General features: G+C 38.3%; 1 protein-coding gene across 1 annotated transcript; it reads right to left on the bottom strand.

The window, feature by feature from the left end:
• Nucleotides 1-10,738: 10,738 nt before the first annotated feature.
• On the bottom strand, nt 10,739-18,285 carry LOC146888291 (uncharacterized). Its single transcript, XM_085670036.1, has 8 exons — nt 17,289-18,285; nt 16,688-16,979; nt 16,443-16,552; nt 15,653-15,845; nt 15,211-15,346; nt 14,923-15,108; nt 14,038-14,169; nt 10,739-10,807 (listed from the first exon to the last, which is right to left on the bottom strand). The coding sequence occupies exons 1-8, from the start codon at nt 18,283-18,285 to the stop codon at nt 10,739-10,741; spliced, it is 2,115 nt and encodes a 704-aa protein (XP_085526162.1).
• Between the last annotated feature and the right edge of the window lie 2,487 nt (nt 18,286-20,772).

Genomic DNA, 20,772 nt, shown 5'->3' with positions numbered 1-20,772 from the left:
CAGCTTTAAAGCCACGATTAACGTCTAAAACCAAATGCCTATCATGTAATTCACTACTCGTAACTTAGTCCAAAACATATGCATATGAATCTACTTTTGGAAGACTAATGTATTGAGCAAACTCCAAGACTTGGCACTTGTCATAACTCACTACTGCTTTTTCCTATATGTGAGTAAGATAGTAGCAGAATTAGGATAGTCTCTACAAAATCCCTCTTAATACACTACCTAACACTATATCTCATCAATGTATACTCCCTCCCTAGGAGTAACTACATTCATGACATCACATTCATCATATTATCTTAAACCATCAAATCATGTCAAAAATTTATATGTTACGTTAATCCAAACTCATCGGATAACACAAGTCACTTATTATTTATTTCAAATTAAATGTTAATAATTCATCATTTATTTTCTATTGCATTAGCATAACATTCAAATACAATATTTCCATTAATTGTATAGAAACTACGAAAATCATTTCTCTAACCATAGACCTTTAATCAAAGATCTCAATGGTCAAATTGAAGCACTACTATAAATTCTCATATTACATGGAATTTTTCTTGCAAATTTGTTAAAATAATTTGCAAGAAAAGACTTTTTTCTACCATTTTTTCTAAGAATTTTAATTGGCAGGTAATTCCTTTGTGGATAATCATTTCCTACAAAATTATAAAATTTGCAAGTATTTCCTACAAAATTTGTTGCGAAAAGTGTTTTACACAAAATATTTTGCAAGAAAATTGGTAGCAATTTCTTGCAAATTTTTTTTCTTAACAAAATTTGTAAGTATTTCCTACGAAAAAAATTTCAAAACATAATTAACAAGAAATATGAGTTTTTTTAGCAGTAAAGAATCATGTGTCTTGAATCAACGATTAACATTTCAGCTTGATCGAACGGTTAATGAAATGGAAAACTTAATTATACCAAGAAAACTCAGTAAAAAAATTCATGGTGGCACCTAACACCCAGAATGTTGTGCCCAATGCTAGAACACATAGAACTCACTGTTGTGCCCAATGCTAGAACACATAGGACTCACTGACTTTTGAGCTCCCGACAGTCCCAGAGTGGCACCTAGTGCTTTTGACCACCAGAACTCACTATTTTAGGTTCTTCGCTTGGCGCCCGGTGGGTCTACGGTACCGCCTATTGCTATGACAAATATAAAAGAGTTTTAACATGTTCTAAATTGGTTTATTGGGTATATTAAAGTTATTTAAGGCTTTCTTCTATCATATAGGCTCATTCCTTTCAAAGAATATATGAAATAAACTAATGCACCAATTTGAAACATGTCAAACATAAATTATCTATTTTTTCCATACCCATTTCTCTATAAAAATTGCACCCCAATTACTCAATTCAACACAAGGAAAAACAACTTAATAGAACAACTCAAAAATCATGCCATTTTCAATCACAACATAAACAATCACAAATAGTTACCACAACCTTATCATCATCATCATAAATAAAAGAAATCAAATCGTGTATTCCAGCATGAATAAATCAAAAACAACATCTAAAAACAAAAACCACAATCAAACAAACTCCAAAGGTTCTCATCATAGACATTTCAATGCTATCAAAACCTTAAAACAATTGTATTTTAGAATCCTTACTACCTTACCTCAAAAACAAATTGTTCTCAAACAAATCTCTAAGCTCAAGAAATGGAGCTACCCCCCATCAGTGACCTATACCTAAGTGTCCAAACAAAACCAAAATTCAATATATAGTAGATTGAGACGAGAGAATCACTTCTCTCAACTATCCCTTAGATTGAAGACTAAAACATTGTGAAAACTAACAAAGAAAGATTTAATAGAGTAAATAGAAACTTACTCTATACTGAAAACTGATCGATCAAAAGTACTCCTTAGGCTTTTAATGTCTCTATGGTGTGATTAGTTTGTAAAGTAGATGAAGTTAGAAGGTGATTGTGAGTGAAAAGAGGGAGAAAGAATAGGATGGTGTAGGCACGGTAAGAAGAAAGAAGTTGCAGGCCTGGGTTCTGACGTTCTTATCTTTTACCATGTTATATAATTTACCTCTTTCTTCACATATTACATCCCTTACCTTAAATAACCTTTTCCAAGTCTAAAACTCCACAACTCAACATATGAACTACTATTAACTAGAGATCTAGTTGAAAGTGTCCAAACAATATAAAATTTTAGTATATGATACATTAGGCCGAGAGAATCATTTCTCTCAACTGTCCTTACTAAGGTTAATAACTAAAATAATACGAAAACTAGGGAGGAATGATTCTATAGAGTAAATAAAAAGTTATTCTTTTTTTCAAATTTGATACATTTAAAATGTTTCTTGTCTTCTCAATTCCAACTTGGTGTGTTTAGATTTTGGCATACATGAAAGTTGAGGAAGAAATTGAGAAAAAAAAGAGAGAGGAGAACTTTGTTGGTAGCCACGGAAAAGTAACAGATGGATGGAGTTTTCATCTCTTCTGTCTGATCCTTATCACTACATAATAATAATAATAATAATAATAATAATAATAATAATAATAATAATAACAATATTATTATTATTATTATTATTATTATTATTATTATTATATTTTATTATATTATTATGTTACAATAAAAATATTATATATATATATATATATATATGTTAGTTATTTTATTTATATAATTTATAGAGAAAAATGTATTAGAATTTGGAATATTATTAATATGTTAACCTTTTCTAATTAAATATAATTAATTTTCTTCTTTGCAATTAAATATATTTTCTTCTTTGCAAAAAGAAACATTTTAAAAAATTAATTTTTTTCTAAATTAATTTGAATAAATTAATATTAACATAAAGGGGAATGTTAAGATTTAAAAATGAAAGTATATTTATTTATAATTTGAGATATAGGAAGTTATTATTAAGATTTAATAAAATAAATCACAAATTTCTTGATATGTATGTACAAGATTTTCTTATTGGTCTAAAATAAGATCATTGGTCATAAAAATAAAAATATACTACATGAATAAATATGGAAACCCTACCATTAAAGTAAAAATGGTAAAAAAAAGTCTTAAAAATGAGTGACCGAATAAATATTCAGAAAACAAAAAATTTAGATCTGATATTATATGGATTTGGTAATGTTAAAAAAAATCATTCTCTCCTATAAATAGTTAAAGGATTATAACATGTAATTTGTGTGATAAAATTATCATTAACAAATTTTGAGATTTAAAATTTTGACATTGTGTCTTGAGATTGTAGGTGTTGGAAGAGATGTCGAAAAATTCATTGATATTGTCATTTTTGTTTGTAACTGTTGCTATGGAAGTTTGTTATGGTATGTGTTTTCTGTTATTCCCTTCTCCATTGAATTGAATGTTATTATTTACATTATTAAAAACATAGAATCATGTCTGTATGTAGGGCATTCACTTTCAAAGGAAAGTGATATAGTTGTGATTGCATGTCAAAACGTGGGGGATTGTCATGTACACTCAAGCGCTCTACCTTGTGACCCTGAATACATTTCTTGCTACGAGGGATATTGTGTTTGCTATCATAAAACTTTTAAGCCAGGTACTCAAATTTAAATTAATTCATAATCTTAATGCTATTCTTATTTTTAACTTATTTTTATTTTAATTTCACTGTCTTATCGATGTTCAAAGCATAATTATCATTTTAAAAACCACATAATTCTCTTAATATATTTCATTTTATCCTCACATCTCAACATTTCAAATGATAAATGTTATCAAACTTTAAATTCAAAATGTTTTTCTTTTGTCATTCTTCTCACAAAAGCCTGGTTTTTCAAATATTTTTTGAATGGAAGATGATATTTTGATCCACTTTTAATCCACCACTCTAATCCCATTTAATTATTTATTTTGAATTTAGATTTTACTGAATTTGTAGTTCTGATTCGGGGTTATCTGTAAATTAATATCAAGTTATTTTTAACTAATTTAATCTTTGGTATGTAATTAATATTGTATCACATTTACTTGATTTCATAGTCTTATCAATGTTAAAAACACACTTATCATTCTAAGAAACATATTCTCTTAACAAGCTTCGATATTTGATTTCATCGTCATATCTGAACATTTCAAATTATGAAAATTTATCAAAGTCTAAATTCAAATTTTTTTTGTCTTATCACAAAAGTGTGCCTTTTCAAATATTTTTTAGTTTGGATTTTGTACTGAAATTGTAGCACGGATTCTTTGTTAACTTCTTAAAATATACTTCGACATTGATTTTAACGTTTTAAAATATAATTAACATTTTCTATCTATTTTAAAGATTCAACAAGGAAACAATACCAATTTTTTTTTAATATTTTTTACTTATATCTTCCATATTACTTTTATTAACATTAAAAATTTTCAATTTTGCAGGTAATTTGTTTTGAAGGAACCGAGAGACATGAGGGAATGAGTCTACTCAATAAAACTTTTTGAATAAATGTATTTTAAGACTGCGGTATAGGTTATTTCTTGCCTGAATATGTGGTTCATGGTTGAAATATATACAAGTATTAATAAAACATCAGTGTCTCTGTTTTCTTTTTGTTTTGTTTTTACGTGAACATTTACTGCATGAAATGGGACTTTTTCTGACAAAAATTTAGTGATAAATATAAATCTTACACTATTTATACTTTATTTATATCTCATTTTTTATTTGTCACAAATAATATTTACAATAATAATAAAATTAAAAAAGTGTCTTCAATAATTATATTAAAAACAATATAATATATATATATATATATATATATATATATATATATATATATATAGATATTAAATATTTACTAAAAACTGTTATATAAGTAAAACTATTTTTCTTATGACAAGAATATAATTAATACAAAATTTATTAAATAGTTATAAATTAATGTTTATTTATTATTAAATTATAAATTATTACAAAGTTAAAATCTTTTTCTCGTATTAATGTGTCATAAATTCATTATTATACATTAAATAAAAAATCCACACATACATATATTTATATCAGTGGAAGTCAACATTATTTTTTTGTGAAAAATTAATTAATAATGATAAATATAAAATTTGTCACTATTATATGCTATCTGTTTTAACCTAATTATAAGATTTAGTGATTTTATGTTTTTATGTATTCTGCTGCTGTTTGATTTCAAATTGATATCATATGATGAATTTATGTGTTTGAATCGATGTGCCATTCAAATTAATTGAATTCGGATTTATAAATGAGTTGTGTTTTCCCTGATTGAACGTAATATAGGTTTTGTATTGGAAAAGCAATTTTCTATTATGCAAATGGAAAATTGATCCACCAGTGTTATGAAAATCTAAATGTCTTTATTGATATGAATTTCAAATAAAAGATTTGGATTGGAAATCATTCTTGTTACGTGAATTCAAATTGGTGTTTTAATTTTATTATGTAAATAATGTATTCTTAATTTTATTTAAAATTAAGGAAAATGTTAAGTATGGTGTACAACAATTAAGGATATTTATTTTTTTAAATCAAGTATGACCAATTTTGTTAATCACCAAAATAATCAAAATTTTAAAATTATTTAATTTTAAATTATTTTTTTTTTCATTTACACATAGTATGGATATTAAATTATGAATAATTTATTTATGGGTTAGTTGAAATTTATTATTATAAGTCATTTTAAGATTATCCAAAAGTTGATTAATTGTTCTTATAGTTAAGGAGGATGACGGTAGATAATTTTGTATGTGTCACTAGTCTTATTTATATAGCCAAAGATAGTGAATACCTCTAATTTATGCATATTTTAACTATCATTAGTGTAATATGATTACCATAATTATGTTTGTGTATTAGTGGATCTCCCAAAGAAAAACATTAGTATAATAAAATGATTATTTATGTTTGAATCTATATTTATGATTGGTTATATGACTCAAAACATTAATGTTAGGCATATGTGAATTGCAGTCTTTATTCCGGTATCTTTACATTCACTCACTACATCATTAGAGTCTTCAATGGGTTGAATTTCCTTTACTGGAGTGAGCAAGTCCAATTTCACTTAGGTGTATTGGATCTTGATTTGGCTTTTTAAGTTGAAAAGCCTACTACTACCACTAGTTCTAGTAGCAATGAAGAGAAGTCTCATTACAAACAGACTTTGCTTGATGTTTATACGAGGGAGAATAGCAATTAACATTAATTTTGCTCTTCCAAAATCTGAGAATGCGAAAAAGTTTGTGAAATCTGTGGAAAAATGCTCCCAAACTATTGACAAGTACCTCGTTGGGACATTGATGACTACCTTGACTACCATGAAGTTTGATAGTTTACGTACTATGCACAAGCATGTGATCGAGATGACAAATATCACAACAACACTCATGTCTTTAGGAATAACAGTAGATGAAAGTTTTCTCGTGTATTTCATTTTGAACTCATTGTCATCTGAGTATGGTTCGAATCAGATGAATTGTAACACCACGAAAGACAAATGAAATGTGCATGAATTGCACAATATGTTAGTTTAAGAGGAGACCAAACTAAATAACTTAGGAAGCCACTTCGTTCATTATGTGAGGGATCAAGGAGTTGGAAAGAAAGTTGTTAAGAAACATGGAACGGGTAAAGGACCATTAAAAATTGACTAGTCCTCAACCAAAATCTAGAAGAAAAATGACAAATTTTATTTATATGGAAAGTCTGGACATTTTCAAAAGGACTGCATAAAGCGTAGAGCCTGGTTTGAAAACAAATGTGAGCACAATTTTTACGTATGTTTTGAATCAACCTTAATTGAAGTTCCCTATAATACTTGGTGGATTGATTATGGGTGTACAACTCATGTTTCTAATATGACACAAATATTCCTTTTAACGTAAACCATAAACCAAAATAAGAAGTTCGTCTTCATGGTGAACAAAGAGAAAGTTCAAGTGGAAGTCATCGAGGCTTATCATTTAATACTTAACACTAAATATCACTTAAATCTGATGAGTACCTTTTATGTACATAGAATCACTAGAAATTCAATTTTTTTGTCTAAGTTTGATGTTGTTGAATATTTCTTAAGTACTTATTTTGTCACATTTTTAGTAGTTAATTGAGTCTTTGTTATATATTTTTTTAGTTAATTAGGTAGTTTTAGGATAGATTTATTCAAATTGTTTATTTTCTTTTCTAAGTAGAATTAGTGTTAATAGGGTGGTTTTAGAATGTTTTTAGTTTATTTTAGTTTCAGTTGTTTGGTTTTCATTTTTAAGGTTAAGAATTAGCTTTAGAATTATAGTTAAGGATAGGATAGTAAATAGCTAGTTTAGGCGTTTCTCTTTAGTTTGAAAGAGCTAACTTGTGTAAATTGATTTGGTGTAGAAAAATTAAACCAAGAACAACTAAATGGAGTTGATTGAGGTCTGATCAAAAGCCAAGTTTTCATTAAAAGTGTGTAAAGTTGACTTTTACAGTAGAGTTGACCAACAACTGACTTTCTATAATTAAGCTCCACAGGTTATGGCAATTGTGACAAAAGCTAGTGGAAATTTAAATGCACTTTAGAAGAGCTTAAAAGGGTTGGAAATAGAGTTGCATCTAAACTCTATTTTTAGTTTGCACCTACTTAGTTGATTAGCCTAATTGGCTTGTGTAGTTAAACCTTAGTTTTTTAATTCTAATTAGGTTCTTTCATTATGAATGCAAATGATAATGGGGTGTTGGAGTCCTAGAGTTAGTCTTAATCTGAAGTTGTTGAGTTGAAGATGTTATGATGAAGAGACTCGATGGATACCAAAAAGCCTTGCATAGGAATCAACTTTGGAGGAGATTTTGGAGTGCTACAAGGTTACCTCTTACAATAGGTTAAGGAGTTTGAATAGTCAGAATGGATAGCACAAATGACCTACACCAACCTGTGGCAGCATTTGGAGGACTTGGTACCTAGGTTACTACTTAAAGATTAAAGTAGTTAGTTAATTTTTAGTTTTTGTAGTTAGGAGTTATGTGACTTGTAATAGGTTGTGGTAGAGAAGATATGGTATATACCTGAGAATCACCACGAGCCAGTAGGGGGATTTATTTAGAAACACACTACATTCGCAAACCATTCCTCCATTGAACCATATATGTTCCACATTGTAACACCCAAGATGGATATTACTAGATAAAACTTATTTTTACAAAATTTTCTTTAAGAAATTCAGACATTATAATAAGTTCCCAAGCGCGGGAAAATTTAAAACTTTTCTCGCCATAATCCATTCATACTATTCCATCTTTATTACATGACCATAATAGATAAAACATCATAATGTCTATTACAAAATGCATGAAACATAATATAATGGAAAATCTCTCATCGGCAGCCCCGCTTTGTCGCTAAGCATCAGCATTCTCACCTGAATTCACATCTGCTCCCACGTAACAAGTCACGTGATCATCGCCAAACACAAACACACAAACAAGAAAGGGTGGGTGAAAAAGAAAACAATATAATCATAAGATAATAAGAACTGTCCCTCACCCAATCCAACTTAGTTAATTTTAGTTTGGTAATCTTGTTATCACAATATACTTCCGATCTCATAACCTATATGAGAAAGATTCAACTACAACCTTGGTCCTTAGGGATTATCATGCTCCCACGAACCTGCCCGCTCGTGGTCCAACTCTACGGACCTCCTCTCCCGTAGTCCAACTCTACGAACCTGCCCGCTCGTAGTCCAGCATGCGTGAGCACCTACTATGAACCTCCCCGCTCATAGTAGCCTCAAGTGTGAGCACGGAACATACAAACCTACCCGCTCGTATCCGCACACAAGAGTACAACAAATACGAACCTCCCCGCCCGCATCAATCACGCATCTCACAACTCCGTTACGAACCTCCCCGCTCGTAACCAATCCAGCATATCCCTGACCAAGCTATCAAGAAAAGAAAAGAAAACGTCCATGAAAATCCATCTACAAAGGACCCCTGCCACTGCACTCCTGCCTGGCGCTTCCCTATGAACCGCTAGGCAGACAGTTCCAGACCGCCTGGCGGTGTCCCCCTACCATCGGGCGTCGTTCCTCTCAGTCCTCTCTGTTGCGTGGCTCACCGCCTGGCGGAGCTTCTCCTACCGCCAGGCGCCACACCAGTAAAAACGGTCTTCTACTGGTTTAAGCACTTCCAAGGATTTTCCAAACACATCCAATCACTTAATCTTACATCCAGATCACCAATTACAAGCATTTACAACACTACAGTCGTCAAATCATCAAATTAACAAGCATCAACCAAAGTACGTACTCATTCATGTACATTTGGAGGTTAAGCATACAAGGATCAATCCCTTGCTTACACATGCGATACTACAACCAGGATTCCATTAATACCAGTACCTCACCTCTTTACAAGAATACTACTTTCATATCATAAAATCCCAATATACTATTTATTAAGAGCATTCAACATCAATCCATACACACTCTACTGCAATACTAACTCGACACCTATAAGCAGTTAAATAACACACTCCAACCAGGCACAAACACCATACCAGCAATCTGTACATACAAGAACCCATGCCATTTTATCCTATTGTGATACTCATTTGGAGCTTTCTCATGACTCCTTAAAGATGGTTCAAAGATCAAACCAACCCATTTTATAATTCTTGTATCATACCATCACCCTCATTTTCATATTATCAGTCATTTACAACACCCTTAAAATTACTTTGTTCCCCACTAAGCGCCAACTAAATACTGGCAGTCCAGTATCGCCTGGCGGCATAGTGTGTACCGCCAGGCGGTGCGGCAAAAACCTGAAAAACCTCCAGTTTTCCTCGCACCCACAAAGAGAGCTCTAGAATCCCTAATTCCCGAACCCACATTCCATCACCGATTCAATCATATGAATTCACACATTTAACACGCAATGACCAATTTATACAATCTAATTGATGCTTAGTATTAACATGTTGTCGAGTAATGCACATCATGGTTATCAATCGAACTCAACCCATAGTAACCATGCATTTATACCCAATCCCTTGTGCATCCCATCTGCACCCACAAGTTCGTTATCATCCAATCAAACCAAGGAACCTAGCATTATTATCATATAATTTCAGCAGACCAAACAATTTCACAAAAACATCAAAATGCAACAAATTATGCAGTTCTAGTGCACGCCGCCTGGCGGTTCCTCATTGCCGCCATGCGGTTCAACACAGAACCCAGAAATCATCAACGCTGGAGGTGTTGCCTGGCGGAGCATTCTCAGTCGCCAGGCGGTTTCTGGACAGATGCCCAGATTTTACGAACAGGCACGCGAAATGGAGGGAAAAACTCAACTATCACGACTTAGAATCATTCCAGACAAATAAACAATCATTAAACAAGCATGAACAACTCCCCTTACTTGATTTTTCCTTGCTCCTATAGCAATTTAATGATTGGTGCTTGTTGTCCAAAGCCTCCTCTAAAGGTATCTTCTTCAACTCCCTTCAACCTTCACTCTCTCCCTCTAGACCACGAAAATTTCCAGCCTCCTCTCTGTTTCTCTTTTTTATCACTCACTCTAACTCTTTACTTTCTCACACACTCCTTTCCCTATCCCAATTCAGCCCAAATTAAATAAAATAAATAAAAAACGAAATTAAATTAATACTTTTAAGTTTAATGCCCATTACTCTTGATTACTACCTAACTGACACCTTTCTGTTTTCTTAGAGAATTTCTATAGTTTTCTAAGGGTCCATTTCCTTCAACCCAAGGTTCAAAACCCACATCCCTTCCAACCCCTCAACCACATACACCTAAATCATGTTGTCACATTCATAATATAATTGCAAAATAAAACAGAATTAAATAAATCTACTAATGGCCTGCTCGAGGCTTGAACCCAAGTCCCTTCAACATAATTAAGTGCTCTAAGCCACTTAGGTTCACATTGTTTCTTGTCTAGGATTCATCAAAGAATTCTCCTAAGGTAGTCTCAACCCCTCATTTCTTTATTCCGTTAATTATTAGTTTTCATAAATTTCCTGGATCTCACACACATCCAAAGGCATTTTCTCTTCCATTTTTCTTCATTGGTTAACGATATTAATGTGTCATAAATTCATTATTATATATTAAATAAAAAATCCACACATACTTATATTTATATCAGTGGAAGTCAACATTATTTTTTTGTGAAAAATTAATTAATAATGATAAATATAAAATTTGTCACTATTATATGCTATCTGTTTTAACCTAATTATAAGATTTAGTGATTTTATGTTTTTATGTATTCTGCTGCTGTTTGATTTCAAATTGATATCATATGATGAATTTATGTGTTTGAATCGATGTGCCATTCAAATTAATTGAATTCGGATTTATAAATGAGTTGTGTTTTCCCTGATTGAACGTAATATAGGTTTTGTATTGGAAAAGCAATTTTCTATTATGCAAATGGAAAATTGATCCACCAGTGTTATGAAAATCTAAATGTCTTTATTGATATGAATTTCAAATAAAAGATTTTGATTGGAAATCATTCTTGTTACGTGAATTCAAATTGGTGTTTTGATTTTATTATGTAAATAATGTATTCTTAATTTTATTTAAAATTAAGTAAAATGTTATGTATGGTGTACAACAATTAAGGATATATATTTATTATAAAATTTATACATTTTAATAAAAACAATTAAATGAAAAAAAGGTTTTATATTCTTATAACTTTTGAGAAAATCTATTCATTTAATCTTTAAAGGATGTAAATCTTTATTAATAAATCTTTAGTCCCACAAAAATTTTGTAAAAGAAATTTAATTTAGATTATGTAACGTCCCATTTAATTTATAAACACAATTAAAGGAAACGTCACATATAAGATAGTAAAATCACGCAGTTCTGGGGTTCCCAACATCACCCCTACAAAACCAGGCACACCACGATGCCAACAAAAGCAGGATAACAGGTTAACTAAGAGTTTACAATCCAAAGACAACGAATACAGGGGCCATAGCCCTAAAGAAGACGTCAAGAAGAGAAGTGTAAGATCCAGCCCAGACGGCTAAGCGGTGGAATCACCATTTCCTTGTTGACCACGAGAACTTCGCCCATCTGCTCCCATCAACCAAGTCGATGATCATCGCAAGAAAGAACAGCCACATACAACACAACCATGCAACGGAACGGGTAAGCTAGAGCCAACAACATATGCATCATACAGTCAAAAGTATTTTCATCATCTCACATCCATATAATCAACCAAACATGATATGACTCTCAATCAATACACTACGACTCGACTCGACTCATCCGGATACGTATAACTTGGTCGGATTCAGCGGATGCTTACACTTGTGCTGGATACCTCTGCTCGACCCTGAGCTGCTCGATCCTGAGCTATGTAATACAAGTGTTACGATGAATCAAATCTCCCTCACCACAAGGTTAGCCCTTAGTGAATTTTAGGCCTCCTGCTACCCTCACCACAGGAGTCAGTCCGCTCTAGGTGAGACTAACTGGCTCCTCAGAGTGTCAGGATGCAACCTTACCTTGAATCCTTACCTAGTTATACAGATGGGGCACCACCATGGACACCCACTAACAGGGGCCATGGGATTACGTCCCGACCACTGAAGCGCAACCCCGAAAGTCTCACCTAGAGACCCCAAGGACTTATGCACTGACACATACAGGACACAACCGCACAACCAAAATGATATTCACTACGCATGTATATGTTAATTGTACCGACCTTTAAGCCAACGCCTTTCATGTTCCAGGCTCAACACATTTCATCTCGTCATGAACCATTTATGTACCAAGGACTTCCAATTCATATCGTTATCATGCCTCTTTCATACCAACCTTTTCAATACAATCTCATGCAAAACTCATGTCAACCCTTTATATATAATTCACAACTTGCATTACTCTATCATACTCACACATACCAAGCCTTTAGCACAAATACTCAAAACCAAGCCAACATTATCCATACAAAACCAAGAAAAACATCCCACATTACACTGTCTCGCTCAGCACCTCGCTTAGGCTGGAGGGTCTCGCTCAGGCGAGACAGTCTCGCTCAGGCGAGTTCCCCCTCCGCCTAAGCGAGGGCACCAAATAGGAGCATGAACAACGCGGGACCTCGCTTAGGCGAGACCCCTCTCGCCTGGGCGAGTTGTCTGCTCGCTCAAAAATAAAAGAGCTGGTCGCTTGGGCGACCTTGGGCGAGAAAGGCTTGGGTGAGCCTCCGCCAGACTCGCTTAGGCGAGTTCGACTCGCTTGAGCGAAATTACCAGGTCTCGTCCTGGATTCACCTGCAACAGATATGATTTCCAACGCCTCTTCATCATACAAGATACCCCACGCACCACAAACAACGATTTATCCATACAAACATCCAGTATGCTCAAACAGATCAAAGGCAACCCAAAAACAGATTAAGAACAACTCAAACTCGAAACCCTAACTTCCCGTACCTGCAAAAAGGGTTAACAGAACTTCGACACGGGACCTCGGAGCACAGCAACTTGAAAGTCGGACTTGCAAAACTGGCGAAACAGCGGAGGACACGATTATTTTCGGACTTAATCGGTGGAAAGCGAATGTAAAGCTTTATAAGGTAAGTACAGTAGGTTTAGAGTTACTTACGTGGAGTAGAAATCACTAGTTGAGCTCTTGGGACGGACTGGTTCGAGACAAGGACAAACCCTAGCAGAGCTCTAGTGTACTAGTTAGGAAAAACGGCTGTGGTTTCTGTGAATGCAAGGAGAAGTGGAGCGTTAGGGCAACTGGAATAGGTTTTATCAGTTGGGCCAACTCTAGGCCCAAGCACAAGGGGCAGCCCTTTGCTCTAGGGCAGAAAAATTAGTAAGCCAAAATTAATGGGCCTTACATTCTCCCCAACAAGAAAATTTTCGACCTCGAAAATAAAGACTCACCAGGTAAACAGATGTGGATGTGATTTTTTCATGTCCTCCTCTAACTCCCAAGTCGAGTCACCCGTCCTCCGATCCCAGATGACTTTAACAAGACTGACGGTCTTTCCACGACGTTCCTCAACCTTGCTATCCTCAAGAGCTATGGGTGGTACTTCTACGGTGAGATCTTCCCTGATCTGTATATCCTCAGCTTCCAACACGTGGGCCGGGTCGAACACATACTTCCTCAGCTGCGAGACATGAAACACTGGATGAAGGTTTGCCAACTGCGGGGGTAAAGCTATCTCATAAGCCACTAGTCCAATCCTCCTCGTGATCTGATAAGGACCAAGGAATTTGGGCGAAAGCTTCCTTGAGCGGAGAGCCCTTCCCACGCCCGTGGTTCGGGTCACCCTCAAGAATACATGATCTCCCGTTGCAAACTCCAAAGGCCTCCTCCTACGATCAGCATAGGCCTTCTGCCTACTCTGAGAAGCCAGCATCCTATCTCTCACCATCCTCACCTTCTCGGTGGTCTGCTCTAACAACTCCGGTCCAACCAACACTGCCTCTCCATCCTAATACCAACAGAGAGGAGTCCTACACCTCCTGCCATAAAGAGCCTCGTATGGCGCCATGCCAATGCTCGCATGAAAACTGTTGTTGTAGGTAAACTCAATCAAAGGCAATACCTCGTCCCAAGCACCCAGATGATCCAAGATGCAAGTCCTCAACAAATCCTCTAACGACTGAATCGTCCTCTCAGACTGGCCATCGGTCTGAGGGTGATAAGCTGAACTCATGGTGAGCTTGCTACCCATAGCACTCTGCAACGTCTGCCAAAACCGGGATGTGAACCGTGGGTCTCTGTCGGAAACTATGCTTGAGGGCACTCCATGAAGTCTCACTATCTCCTTAATGTACAACTAGGCCAGCTTGGCCATAGACATCCTCAAGTTCATCGCCAAAAAGTGTGCACTCTTGGTCAATCGATCTACTATCACCCAGATGGTGTCATGTCCTCTAAAGGTCTGCGGAAGATGAGTCACGAAGTCCATGGAGATGCTATCCCATTTCCACACTGGTATCTCTAAAGGCTGTAGAACTCCACTGGGTCTCTGGTGCTCCACCTTTGCCTTCTGACACGTTAAACAAGCTGATACAAACTGAGCCACATCTTTCTTCATCCCCTGCCACCAGAAAGTCTCCTTGAGGTCCTGGTACATCTTAGTCATGCCAGGATGCAAGCTAAGACGACTTTTGTGTCCTTCCTCAAGAATCAACTTTCTCACCTCTGCGTCATCAGGTACGCATACCCTGCCCTGAAACCGCAGTATGCCATCATCACTCACGGCAAAGTCTCTGGCTTCCTCTGATCCAAGCTGTTCTCTAACTCTGTTCAGACCGGCATCCAACAACTGCCTCTCTCTGATCGAGCCCAAGAAGTCACTAGATATAGTAAGGGTACTACACCTAATGGACTCGGACCCCAACTCCACCTGTATCTTCATGTCTCTGAACTTCTCTAGTAGCTCCACCTCTTTTATCATGAGATGTGTCGTATGTACCGTCTTCCTACTCAGAGCATCTGCCACCACATTTGCCTTCCCCGGGTGATATAGGAGCTCGAAGTCATAGTCCTTTAGGAATTCCATCCATCTCCTCTGTCTCATGTTCAGCTCCTTCTGATCAAACAAGTACTTTAAACTCTTGTGGTCGCTGAACACCCGATACTGAGCACCATACAGATAGTGCCTCCAGATCTTCAAGGCAAAAACTATGGCCGCCAACTCTAGGTCATGAGTGGGATAGTTACGCTCATGTACCTTAAGCTGTCGTGAAGTGTACGCCACTGCCTTCTTTTCTTGCATCAAGACACAACCAAGTCCAAGATGAGACGCGTCGCAGTAGACTTCAAACGGTTTCTCTACATCCGGAATCACCAATATAGGAGCACTCGTCAATCTCCTCTTTAGCTCTTGAAAGCTCTCCTCACACTTGTCCGTCCAAGTGAAGGGTTGGTCCTTCCGTGTAAGCAAAGTCAGAGGCGCCACTATCTTGGAGAATCCCTCTATGAATCTCCTATAGTAGCCCGCTAATCCCACAAAGCTCCTGATCTCTGTGGCCGACTTAGGACTTTCCCACTTTACCACTGCCTCGACCTTTGCCGGGTCCACTGCAATCCCTTGGGTGGATATCACATGCCCCAAAAACTGAACCTCATCCATCCAGAACTCGCACTTGGACAACTTGGCATACAACTGCTTCTCTCTCAAAACACCAAGCACCAACCTAAGGTGTTCTGTATGTTCCTCCTGCGTCCGAGAGTAGATAAGGATGTCGTCTATGAAGACCACGACAAATTTATCTAGGAAAGGTCGGAAGATCCTGTTCATGTAGTCCATGAACACTTCTGGAGCGTTGGTCACACCAAAAGGCATAACCACATACTCGTAGTGGCCATACCTGGATCTGAAGGCTGTCTTCTGTACATCATCAACCTTTACCAAAATCTGGTGGTAACCTGATCGTAGATCCATCTTCGAGAACACTGATGACCCATGTAACTGATCCATCAAGTCGTCAATCCTCGGCAGCGGATACGTGTTCTTGATAGTCATCGTGTTCAGTTGCCTGTAATCCACACACAGGCGTGAACTCCCGTCCTTCTTCTTCACCAACAACACTGGTGCTCCCCAAGGTGAAGTGATGGGTCGGATGAACTGTTTCTCCATCAGATCCTCTATCTGTTTCTTGAGCTCTACCAACTCTGCCAGAGCCATGCGATACGGGGCCATCGAGACTGGGCCCGTCCCTGGTACTAGATCTATAGAGAACTCCACTTCTCTACTGGGAGGTAACCCTGGTACCTCCTCCGGAAATACATCCACAAAATCCTGGACGACTGGTATCACAGACGTTGTCTCTCCTCTCTCCACCTCCATATGTGTGAAGATCATGTAGCACTGCGCACCGTCCTGTAGTTCCCTCATAACACCCTGAGAGGACACCAACTCATGCTCCTCTAAGTCGGGAAACAGCAACTTCTTCTCCCGACAATCTATAAGAATGCGATTGGCAGAGAGCCAATCCATCCCTAAGATCACCTCCAACTCCTGTAGAGGTAGGCAGATTAAGCTCACCCTGTACCTGCGCCCTTCTACCTCCACTGGAAGCCTAGCACACAAGGACGACGTTCTGACCAAACCCGACGCCGGAGTAGACACCGCAAGCTCACACTGCAGCTCGCGCACCGGCAGACCCAACTATTCCACACAAGCAAATGACACAAAAGAGTGTGTCGCTTCAGAATCATACAGCACACAACATCTCATCCTAGAAATCACACAATAACCCATAACAAGGTTACCTGAACCTGCAGCCTCAGCTCCGGTCATGGCATAGACTTTGCCCGTCGCCTGAGGCCTGTTGACTCTGTCTCTCCCCTGATGCTGATGGGGTGTCAAAACTGGAGGGCGTGTCGCTGCCCTAGCAAGGTTGGGGCAATCCCTCCCAAAGTGGCCTTCCTTGCCACAGTTGTTGCACCTGCGGTAACCCTCCCTACGTGGACACGCGTACCTCGGATGGGGTCCTCCACATGTGTAACACCGAACTCGACCCTGTTGAGAAGAAAAGCTCCTAGACTCCTGAGGCTGATGGTGTGGCCTCTCATACGGTCTCCTTCGCTCCTCATACTTGGGCTTGGACCCAGATGGTCCGCCGATCCTCTGAGGCGGCTGTGGCTGTTGTGGGCGCTGGCCTTCCACCTCGCGCTTCATCTTCTCTATCACCCTGGCCTTCTCTACCAGAGCGGCAAAATCTTTAATGGACAAAGGAGCTACCATCAAGCAGATGTCACCGCGGAGCCCGTTCTCGAACTTCCTGCATTGCCACTCCTCATCGAGTGGCAGGGTGTAGAAACGGCTGAGGTGTTTGAACCTCTCAGCATACTCTGTAACAGTCTTCCCTCTCTGGGTCAACTGGAGGAACTCCACCTCCTTGGCGTACCGGATGCTGTCAGGAAAGTACTCGGATAGGAATTTCTCCCTGAAAGTTTCCCATGTCACTGGGTCATCCCTCTCCTCTAAGATGGATCTGGTGCTGCTCCACCAATGCTCTGCCTCCCCCGTGAGCATATAAACTGAGAACACCAACCTGTTCTCTGTAGGGCACATCTTGGCGTCATAGATGCGCTCTAAGTCCTTCAGCCATTGGTCTGCGGCGTCAGGACTAATCTTCCCGTCAAACTTCGCCGGGTGGTGCTTCAGAAAGTCCTCCAGGCTCCACTCCCTAACTACAGGTCGTGGTTCCGGACCAAACACAGGGGCAGCCGCCCTGTTCTCCTCCATCTGGCGGAGGGCCTCCATGTGTTGCCGGTGAGCATCCTCAGCAGCTACCCTCGCAGCCTCCATCTGCTGCATCACTGCCTGCTGCTGCTCAAGCGACGCCGCCTGCCGCTGCATGGATGCCTCATGCTGCTGCATCATCGCAGCACTCTGCTGTGCCATCGCTGCTACCATCGCCTCTATGGCTCTGGCGATATCGGGTGCGTCCCCCTGAGATGATTGAGAAGCTCGACGAGGAGGTGCCATAGTCCACTGGCACACAGAAAATCACTTGGTTAGACTTGATAAAGGCAAGAATTTTAACTGAAAACTCAGAGACACACAAAGAAAGCTAAGCGGACAACACAATCCACAGACCTAAGGAATGACCGCTCTGATACCATAAATGTAACGTTCCATTTAATTTATAAACACAATTAAAGGAAACGTCACACATAAGATAGTAAAATCACGCAGTCCTGGGGTTCCCAACATCACCCCTACAAAACCAGGCACATCACGATGCCAACAAAAGCAGGATAACAGGTTAACTAAGAGTTTACAATCCAAAGACAATGAATACAGGGGCCATAGCCCTAAAGAAGACGTCAAGAAGAGAAGTGTAAGATCCAGCCCAGACGGCTAAGCTGTGGAATCACCATTTCCTTGTTGACCACGAGAACTTCGCCCATCTGCTCCCATCAACCATGCAACGAAACGGGTAAGCTAGAGCCAACAACATATGCATCATACAGTCAAAAGTATTTTCATCATCTCACATCCATATAATCAACCAAACATGTTATGACTCTCAATCAATACACTACGACTCGACTCGACTCATCCAGATACGTATAACTTGGTCGGATTCAGCGGATGCTTGCACTTGTGGTGGATACCTCTGCTCGACCCTGAGCTGCTCGATCCTGAGCTATGTAATACAAGTGTTACGATGAATCAAATCTCCATCACCACAAGGTTAGCCCTTAGTGAATTTCAGGCCTTCTGCTACCCTCACCACAGGAGTCAGTCCGCTCTAGGTGAGACTAATTGGCTCCTCAGAGTGTCAGGATGCAACCTTACCTTGAATCCTTACCTAGTTATACAGATGGGGCACCACCATGGACACCCACTAACAGGGGCCATGGGATTACGTCCCGACCACTGAAGCGCAACCCCGAAAGTCTCACCTAGAGACCCCAAGGACTTATGCACTGACACATACAGGACACAACCGCACAACCAAAATGATATTCACTACGCCTGTATATGTTAATTGTACCGACCTTTAAGCCAACGCCTTTCATGTTCCAGGCTCAACACATTTCATCTCGTCATGAACCATTCATGTACCAAGGACTTCCAATTCATATCGTTATCATGCCTCTTTCATACCAACCCTTTCAATACACTCTCATGCAAAACTCATACCAACCCTTTATACATTACTCTATCATACTCACACATACCAAGCCTTTAGCATAAATACTCAAAACCAAGCCAACATTATCCATACAAAACCAAGAAAAACATCCCACATTACACTGTCTCGCCCAGCACCTCACTTAGGCTGGAGGGTCTCGCTCAGGCGAGACAGTCTCGCTCAGGCGAGACAGTCTCGCTCAGGCGAGTTCCCCCTCCGCCTAAGCGAGGGCACCAAACAGGAGCATGAACAACGCGGGACCTCGCTTAGGCGAGACCCCTCTCGCCTGGGCGAGTTGTCTGCTCGCTCAAAAATAAAAGAGCTGGTCGCTTGGGCGACCTTGGGCGAGAAAGGCTTGGGTAAGCCTCCGCCAGACTCGCTTAGGCGAGTTCGACTCGCCTGAGCGAAATTACCAGGTCTCGTCCTGGATTCACCTGCAACAGATATGATTTCCAACGCCTCTTCATCATACAAGATACCCCACGCACCACAAACAACGATTTATCCATACAAACATCTAGTATGCTCAAACAGATCAAAGGCAACCTAAAAACAGATTAAGAACAACTCAAACTCGAAACCCTAACTTCCCGTACCTGGAAAAAGGGTTAACAGAACTTCGACACGGGACCTCGGAGCAGAGCAACTTGAAAGACGGACTTGCAAAACTGGCGAAACAGCGGAGGACACGATTATTTTCGGACTTAATCGGTGGAAAGCAAATGTAAAGCTTTATAAGGTAAGTACAGTAGGTTTAGAGTTACTTAAGTGGAGTAGAAATCACTAGTTGAGCTCTTGGGACGGACTGGTTCGAGACAAGGACAAACCCTAGCAGAGCTCTAGTGTACCAGTTAGGAAAAACGGCTGTGGTTTCTGTGAATGCAAGGAGAAGTGGAGCGTTAGGGCAACTGGAATAGGCTTTATCAGTTGGGCCAACTCTAGGCCCAAGCACAAGGGGCAGCCCTTTGCTCTAGGGCAGAAAAATTAGTAAGCCAAAATTAATGGGCCTTACAGATTATATATATATATATATATATATATATATATATATATATATATATATAATAATAATAATAATAAAATATTTATAAGTTTTATGTTAATGT

The sequence above is a fragment of the Vigna unguiculata genome, chromosome 2 (genome assembly GCF_037176805.1).
Source record: "Vigna unguiculata cultivar grain cowpea cultivar isolate G323 ecotype 2 chromosome 2, ASM3717680v1, whole genome shotgun sequence".
Lineage (NCBI taxonomy): Eukaryota > Viridiplantae > Streptophyta > Magnoliopsida > Fabales > Fabaceae > Vigna > Vigna unguiculata.
This window is presented reverse-complemented; position numbering and strand designations above follow the sequence as displayed.

What these genes read in the sequence shown, in the direction of transcription:
- LOC146888291 (XM_085670036.1), bottom strand. Translation starts at nt 18,285, where the DNA reads ATGGAGGCCCTCCGCCAGATGGAGGAGAACAGGGCGGCTGCCCCTGTG. An exon ending in GAGGACATGACACCATCTGG is followed by an intron (nt 14,170 to 14,922) that starts GTGATAGTAGAT and finishes CATGTCTCGCAG; the next exon opens with CTGAGGAAGTATGTGTTCGA. An exon ending in AGGAACGTCGTGGAAAGACC is followed by an intron (nt 10,808 to 14,037) that starts GTCAGTCTTGTT and finishes AACATGATTTAG; the next exon opens with GTGTATGTGGTTGAGGGGTT.